Source organism: Microtus ochrogaster, chromosome 18 (assembly GCF_000317375.1).
Source record: "Microtus ochrogaster isolate Prairie Vole_2 chromosome 18, MicOch1.0, whole genome shotgun sequence".
Lineage (NCBI taxonomy): Eukaryota > Metazoa > Chordata > Mammalia > Rodentia > Cricetidae > Microtus > Microtus ochrogaster.
The window spans coordinates 52431651-52440162 of record NC_022020.1 but is presented as its reverse complement, the minus strand read 5'-3'; the positions used below and the strand labels follow the sequence as shown (position 1 = coordinate 52440162).

At 46.8% G+C, this 8512-nt stretch overlaps 1 protein-coding gene across 2 annotated transcripts in view; it reads right to left on the bottom strand.

Moving 5' to 3' along the window:
* Positions 1-8512, bottom strand: part of Gnal (G protein subunit alpha L) — a 111093-nt gene that overhangs the window by 9787 nt on the left and 92794 nt on the right. For both annotated transcript variants that reach the window (XM_005356219.3, XM_005356220.2), the window contains exons 6-10: positions 5952-6006; positions 4281-4354; positions 3440-3498; positions 2979-3099; positions 350-480 (exon numbers count right to left, since the gene is read on the bottom strand). In XM_005356219.3, coding sequence (XP_005356276.1) covers positions 350-480; positions 2979-3099; positions 3440-3498; positions 4281-4354; positions 5952-6006 — 440 coding nt within the window. The remainder of the gene's footprint in view (positions 1-349; positions 481-2978; positions 3100-3439; positions 3499-4280; positions 4355-5951; positions 6007-8512) is intronic.

The following is an 8512-nucleotide window of genomic DNA, read 5'->3' as shown; positions in this document are numbered from 1 at the left end:
AACAAACAAACAAACAAAAAAAAACCTCTCTGGCTATGGATTTGAGGTACAAAGAAATATATTCCAACATTCAGAGAGCTTTGTCTTTAATGAAAGAGAGTCACATCTCCCAGATAAGCAAACATTCCAAAATTCAAAAAAATCTTAGCTCAACACTTGCGGTCCTGATCATTTTGGATAGGGCTACTCATCCCATACCCTAGTGCTTTGGGGACGCATAGAGAGGATGTTTTAAACTGAGGCAGTTTCTCAGATTCACCAGACATCTCTGATTTACAGTTTATAGAACGATGAGAAAAGAACAGTTGGCTCCTGCAGCTGTAAGAGAGACCGTGTTTTGAAATCTTACCATCTTCGGGGACAGTGTAATTGGCATACTCTGGGAAATAGTCTTCAATTTTTGATTTCCCTGCCAAGACTTTTTCTGCCAGCATATCTTGTTTGTTCAAGAACAAGATGATAGAAATGGTCCGTAACCACCTAGAAAGAACACAAATCCACACCAGTTTCACGACGCTAGCATATGAAAGTACCAGTCACCATGACGCTGCCAGATTAACTGGGACTCCGATGATGCCACTTAGTGGCAGGTGCTTGCCCGGTCTGAGACCCCGATGTTGGCCCACTCCCCTCCCACCTCTTTGTTGACCTACCTTGCAGAGCTGAGGCATCCTCCGGAAACTGACTCACTATCACTTGGTATACCAATGCTCTCACTCTCTGTACCAATCAATGGCAAAAGCCTTCCGGAATGTGGCGGTTCACTCTTTTTGATGAACTCTGTGGGGACTACACTTATCAGTAACAGAGCAGAGCTCTAAGCATTCAGTGAATACACTTGGACTTTTGTGGTATTTTGGGGTCCAATGGACCAGAAAACTCCAATGGGAGAATGTTACTGAAGTACCAAAAGGCTCATTAGCCAATCACAGGGAGCTTAGTTAGCAGCCTGTCTTCTTCTGTTTTCTCTCCTCCTAGCACAGGGGAACAAGGGGGCAGAACTAGGCTCCTCACATGTTATATGAGAAGCTAAAGGGGTGAGGCCCTGGAACAGAGGTGGTGAGGGTAAGAAAAGTTGGAGTAAAGACAAAAGGAACTTAGCTGCCACATCAACAAAGCCCTCTGAAAGCCCCAGAGGCCCAAGAGCTCAGTCCATAGGACACTGACCACAAATGTAAATGTAATACATTCCCCCCACAGATGCGTTTGGCTTTTTTCTTCTACTTTTGTAATTTTTGTAGCTTCTACACAAACAAGTTGAAGTTATAGAAAATACACATATAATCAAATGAATTCTATCAAATGATAATTACTATGAGATTTTTATAATTTTATGCCTAGATTTTTACTTTATTCTCATGCATATTTAGAAAGACAAGACTATAATTGCAACAATGTGGATGCTTTGGTGTGCGTGCTCTATGACAACCATTCCGAAGAATGCTCATTCTTCACACCTGGTGCTTCCTGGCCCTGTTTCTTTCCCATTAACTCTGAAACCATAAAGGAAGATGGTAGTTGAACACTTGACAGAGAGATACTCATTCAACAATACAAACTTTATATTTTTAAATAAGATTTATTGCATGTGTATCAATGTTTTGTCTGCATATGTTATCAGTGCACCGTGTGCATGCCTGGTACCTGCTGAGGCCAGAAGAGGAAGTCAGATCCCCTGGGACTGGAGTTACAATGACCAGGATTGCCAGGTTGCCATGTGGCAGCCATGCTGGTTGTCATGTGAGCATAGACATCTTCCAGGGTCCTGCTGAGGAGTAACTAGTACTCTTAGCCACGTAGCCATCTCTCTAGACTCATTCACTTCTGCCCCTTGGCATTCTGGGAGTATCCTATGACTGTGCTATGGCTTTGAGCTGTTGGGATTGTAGGGCCCATCTAGTTATCTGTGAGCATTCTAAACTGGGTTCTTAAACAAACTGTCAATCAGGACAGAGGCATATATACCTGTAATCCTAGTAAATCAGGACAGAGGCATATATACCTGTAATCCTAGTAAATCAGGACAGAGGCTGAGGCTAGAGGATTGAGTTTAAGGCCAGCTTGGGTAATACAGGGAGACATTAGGTCAAAACAAATAACCTGAGACTTTTATGGCAGATTTAAAAAGCCCTAACCAGGGGGCTGGAGAGATGGCTCAGAGGTTAAGAGCATTGCCTGCTCTTCTAAAGGTCCTGAGTTCAATTCCCAGCAACCACATGGTGGCTCACAACCATCTGTAATGGGGTCTGGTGCCCTCTTCTGGCCTGCAGACATACACACAGACAGAATGTTGTATACATAAAAAAAAAAAGCCCTAACCAAGCACCTACAAGAGCTCCATGAAAGAAGAGTCCCCATGTTAAGCATATCTATCAGATGGAATGAAAAGCTTATTAAAGTTGAGTATTTACGTGTGTGTGTGTGTGTGTGTGTGTGTGTGTGTGTGTGTACGCACACATGTGTGTGTGGGACCTAGTGGAAGCCAGAGGCTGATATATAAATTTTTCTCAAAATCATTCTGTACAGGCTGGGTCTCTTTTTTGAGCCTGGAGTTGGCCATTTTGGCTAGGCTGGTTGGCCAGAGCCCTGAGGATCTGCTTGCCTCTGCCTCCCTATTTTTAGGTTACAGGTGTTCATGGTGATGTTCAGCTTTTGTGTGTGTGTGTGTGTGTGGGGGGGGGGTGCTGGAGATCCAAATTCAAGTCCTTGTACTTGCATCTCATGCTCTTCATCCAAGGAACCATCTCCTTGCTTTTTTTTTTTTTTTTTTTTTGTCTATGAGGTCTAACTACATAGCCCAGACTGGCCTTGAACTCGGCGCCTCTTGATTTAGCCTTCCTAATGTTAGGAGCACAGGTGTGTGCAGACACACTTGGTTAAAGAGGGTATTTTTAACAACAACAATGAAAGCATTTGTAGTCTTCTGCATGTATTTTAATAAAAAGATCTGTGATCCAGCGGTGGGGTGTATTTGTCACCTGTTATTCCAGATGCTTTCGAACAGGTCCAGGGACTCCCTCAGTCTGTTGGTATTGTTGTCCTCCCGGATCACCATGTTGTAGCTACTGCAGGCTGCCACGTAAATGATGGCGGTGACATCTGAGATGGGCAGAGAGGGAAGGGAAGCACTTTAGATGGACAATGCTGGCTTCTCTGGGATTAGGACTGCGCAGGTCTCAGGCACTGTCATTTGGGGATCGTGTCTAGAACGACTTGAATATAGGTTATGTACATAATGGGGCATTGCTGCCAAAAGGTAACTGGAAACGTGGGGTGATTAAATTCTCCATGAGATTCACATTTAAGGAAGGACCATGACTATTTACTTCACATGTATGTTTACCATGTTGTACTTTACATAGAGATTAGAGTTTGATTAAAACACAGCTAGACACAGAGTGGGAGTCAGCACCAGCCCTCTCCGGAACACGCGAATCACCATTAAAGCACTGGATCCATTTTCTTCTCTCATCCCTCTGGCCGCCAACATCAAACATGCTGTGGAGGAGAAACAGAGAAGCCAGTGATTCAGGGAAATTGGGGTAAGGAGCACATGCCTTTACCCTTCTCCCTTGCTGTCAGAATGGTCGGCTACTCATGAAGCCCCTCTGGGTCTCGGCCCTTCTCTTTGAGCTGCCGGGCATGCGGCCTCCCCCAACTTCAGTTCTTCCTCTTTCACGCTGCACTGTGGGTGTAGGAGTTAAGAGCAAGGCAGAAAGCTGCTGGCCCGGTGTCTAGGGACATACAGTAGGTGCCCAATAGATGCCGTGGTTCCTAGTTCATAGCACACCTTGTACCAGGTGCATGCTAAGTCTGTGCTGGGGCAGATCCTCTGATAACGTGTCTCAGCTTCAAAGATGCCTCCCCTGGGGAAGTGTGGGGCTTCCTTCTGATCCAGCTCTGTCCACAGCCCTGTAGTCACTGGTGCCTGGCAGGAGGACTCTGTCACCTACATTCAGGCAGATGATACAGCCCTCCCTCAGGCTCTCCAGTTGTCTGGCTCAAGTTCCCACACAGTTTCTCTGCTGCGCATCAGATGGACCCTGGCCTCTATCTCCCTCCTTCCTGCTCGGTGCTCCCCTTTCCTGGAGCTCTGTCTCCGTGTGGGTGAGCTTCTCAGTGCCCTTGCTGGAGTCCATCCTCACACAGCCTGCCCTGAATCCCAATTCCAGCCCCTGGAGCCTCAAGGCTTTATGGTTCCCATTGTGGCCAGAGGCTGGCACCAGGCTGGGCCTCCCACCTCTGTCCCTGTCACAGGAGACTCTTAGCAATGTACTCACTGAAAGTTCACTTTGTCCACTTGGAATCGTGTCTCAAAGATTCCCGAAGTCAGCACTCTGCATCTGAGGAGGTCCTGGGGCAAGAAGAGAGAACGTGTGTCCTGACATGAGTGTGGCCACTGAGAAATGAGAAGCTCTGATTTACAAAAAGGAGCAATTAAAATGCAGATGTAGAAAACCTCCACTGTTAAATCAATTTGGCTCTGCATACTGTAACCGTGTTTTCGAGACAGGGTTTCTCTGTGTAGCCTTGGCTGTACTGGAGTTCATTCTGTAGATCAGGCTCAAACTCACAGAGATTCACCTGCCTCTGTATCTCAAGTGCTAGGATTAAAGGCATCCGCCGGGACCAACCTGACACCTCTCAGGACTTTGAAAAAGTGATTCATGGCCACATCTTGCTGTTATATGACAGTCAAACCTCAGTACACAGCGTTCAGGGGCAAAGTCTTGACCTATGTTCTGTGGCTACACCTGGAAGTCTCTACTGGGACTGGGCTGGTAGAGCTTAACTCTCATTCATAAGTCAGGGACCTCAGGGCTGGAAGCTACTTCACTTTAGTAGGGTTGCTGTTACTTCCTTGCCTAGTTCAGCTCTCTCCAAGTTGATATGGTCCCAAGGGCACAGGAAAGCTACAGTTTCACACAGCTGACATCACCCTGTCCTGGGCAGCTGTCATTATGCTGTTGATGAATCAGCCACCCTGGAAGACAATCGAAGTTTCTGCTGTTTTATAATCACATCATCACATCTGTGTATGTTCTCTTTGAGGCTCCTTCCTGATGTTAGAGAGCCAAGTTACACCGTGGGATGTGTTTATATTAGCATATTAATTATATGGTATGATATTTTCATGCTTGTATAGAATCTATTTTGAGCATGTTCCCTTTTCTCCTATTACTCTTTTCCTCCTTCTGATGCCACTTCTGCCTTCCAACTAGTCCCTTCTAGTTTCACTTTGTGTGTGTGTGTGACTCAATGGGTTTAATCAGGGTTGCTTATAGGAACATGGGTGAAGGGTTATTTACAGGAGAGAAAATGTCTCTACCTTCCCCAAACCATTGACTCCCCCCAGAACCTTCATGAGCCTCATACTGCAGGATCATTTTAAGCTCTTTGAGTCAGCCATAGAGACAGATACCCAGAGGAGAAAGAGGAACTTCCATCTCCAGGAACACAGAGGAAAGAGAACCTCCATGTGTTTCAAGCCCCAGGCCTCCAGGGGTTGCGAATGCTCAGGGTAAGGTAGGAGGGCTAGTTTGTGTGCAGTCTTTGTCTGCTCAATCCGAGGGCACACTTGCGTACACCTGGAGACGTGTTATGGGACCTGGGGTTCAAGTCTGAAGTCCAAAGCACAAAAGGAGCCAGTGTACTCAGGTGGGAAGCGAAGGCCTGGCTTCCTCAGCGATGGGCCTAGGAAGCCTGGGAATCACCTGCTCCTATGCTGCATGGGGTTTGCCCTTCACACTGGCAGGGACTTGACTAGTCAGCACGGCACAGGACTGGGGAGTGAAGACTTCGAATTTGGTGGTAGGACCAACATAAGGGGCAGAATAACAAGACCCAAGAAACAGTCATCATGGGTTTGCTTTCCCTGAATCTTCTGAATTACCTTACAACACTCTTGGCAGACTATCTCAGAAGCTCCTGGTGGCTTTCTTTACACGTACCTGGTCTGTGGGTGTGTAGTCAACCAGACTGACGCTGTCAATCCTTTCCAGGAAGCTGCAAAGGAAGGCAGTACAAGGTCAGGCTGCTTCTCTGACCCTTCGTCCCTGGGCCTGGGCTATGTTAATGGGGCATTTGCAAGGGGACAGTGAGGACAGGCCTAAGTGCTACTATGTATCTGTCTCAAGGGGAGGCCAAGGCCTGCATTCTGTTTGACTTTGAGATTCTGTTCTTTCACCTCTGCTTTCCTTCCTTCTTCCCTGGTCCTGGAAGGTTAGAAGTGGCTGCTTTGAAACTGGGAGGGGGGATGAAGCCCCATCCCTGGCCAAGCTGGTAGGAAAAGGAGCTGCAATGTTAATACAAAAACAGAAAGCAACAACGTTCCTAAGAACAAAAATGTGTATAAAAGTCAGCAGGGGTGCATGAGTATGGCTGCATGTTGTATTTGTGTTTGCATGTGTCTGTGAGAAATAGAGTGTGTGAACGATGGTGTAAGGGCGTGGAAGGATGTGCGTGTTTGTGTGTAGGTGAGACAGTGTCTGCAGATTTCATTAGCACAGGCCCAGCAGCTGTCAGTGAAGCTCAAGGGCAGGATGGTCAGACCTGCTTAGGGTGTGGCAGGTGAGTCAGCAGGGAGCCATTTTCCAAATCTGTCCTGTTCCCTAAGTAGCAGGCCACTTCCTCTCGTTCTCAGAGGTGAGACCCTGTTTCAGACCTGCCGCCTCCACGAGGCCTGGCTTTTCAGGTCCTGGCACTTGCCACACACTGGCGTTATTTATATCTTTTCTGTCTTAGTGTAGGATCTGGAGCGAGGGTCTTCATCCTGGAGACTCTGGGGTCTCTAGCACTCAGTGCAGTGCTCTGTCCTTAGGAAACACCCTTGGAAGGAACACATATCCATTCCTCCTTCACCTGAAAGGGCAGCGAGCAAGGTCCCTGACAGGAAGGGCTGGAAGGAGCTAAACATTGAATATGAAGCTGCTGGCTAGAGTCAGTTAGCTTAGGAAGCAATCAATTTATAACGGTGCATGCAGGGTGGAGCAGGTGGGTGCGTATACTTGGATGATGATTATTACAAGTAGAAAGAGTGAAATATGGCTGACAAAAAGTCATATGAGGTTCCTGAGGGATGTAGTTAAACACTGCCTTCCAGAGGAAATGGTGGGAGGGAAGGGGGGACCTTCCCACAGCCTGTCCAAGTTGTGAGACTGAGAGGCCAATGAAGAGGCAAAGGTGCCCTAGTCTTCCCCGACTCTCTGCCCCAGGGTGGTTTCCAAATTCTGGGCAGCTCTGACCCCTGCCCTTGCTCCAAGCAACCTGCAGAAGCACTTCTTCAATCTGGGGCTTGTATCTAATGGGCAGAGATTTTAGAAGGCATTTCCAAAGTCAGAACAGTCTCCCTAAGTGGGATTCTTCAGGAGCAGGAGGTCTGGCAACTAGCCACACCTGTTGACAATAGCCTTGAGAGAGCAGAAGTCTCTGATTTACAAGGACGCGGGGACCTTCTTTTGAGTTACGCGCATAAGAATCTTGAATGAACTAAAGACAAGTCCCAAATTCCCTGATCTTTGGCCTCCTCAGGCTTCCACAAAAGCCACAGAAAACTCCAATTGTATAAAACCACCTGTGCTGTGGACACCAAGCCCCTTTAGTTGTGGCCATGAGCCTGGTGCTGTAATTTTGTAATTTCAGTTACTAGGGAGGTTGTGGCAGAGGAATTACAAGTTCAAGGCTTGCGTTAGCTACAAATGGGTTCAAGGCCAGCTTGGAAATTTAGTGGGATTCTATCTCAATGAATAAATAAATAAATAAATAAATAAATAAATAAATAAATAAATAAACGGAAGGGGAGCTGCAGAGTTAGCTCAGTGGTAAATGCTCACGTAGTATATTGGAGGCTCTGGGCTTAAACCCCAGCACATAAAACAAATAATTTGTCCCCCCACCCCCACCGTCTTTGCTATTTTCCAGTTTTTTCCTGCTACAGCTGAAGGTGTGAATGCTGGCAGGACTGTTCTTACTAGAATAACTCAAGAGTTGGTGGCCATGAAGATGATCAAGAAGTGGGGACAAGGATAGCTAGGAGAGGCTGTGGGTGTCCTTTGTCGTTAGCTTGCTGGACCTGAGGAAAAGCATCAGCTTTCTGTCATCCATCCACATTCTAAATAATTCCTTTGTGGGGAAAAAAAAAGAGCAAGCTCTAACTGCTGAGGGAAGGAAGAGATTTTCCTCCGAATCATGGTACTTACTGATGAGTAAAAATATCCCTGTGGTGAGAGACTCCCAGGGTCTGGCTTGGGCTCCCTACACTGTTGGTACGATTTTGTCTTTCTAGTGTTTTATAAATGCTAAGGAAATTTGCTCTCATTGAAGTCAGGAAACAGCTAAGCTGCCTGTTTTTTTTTCGTAAGACAGGGTTTCTCTGTAGTTGTAGCTGTGGAGCCTGTCTTGGATCTAGCTCTGTAGACCAGGCTGGTCTCCAACTCACAGAGATCCACATGCCTCTGCCTCCCGAGTGCTGGGATTAAATGTGTGTGTCACCAGTGCCCAGACAGAACACAGC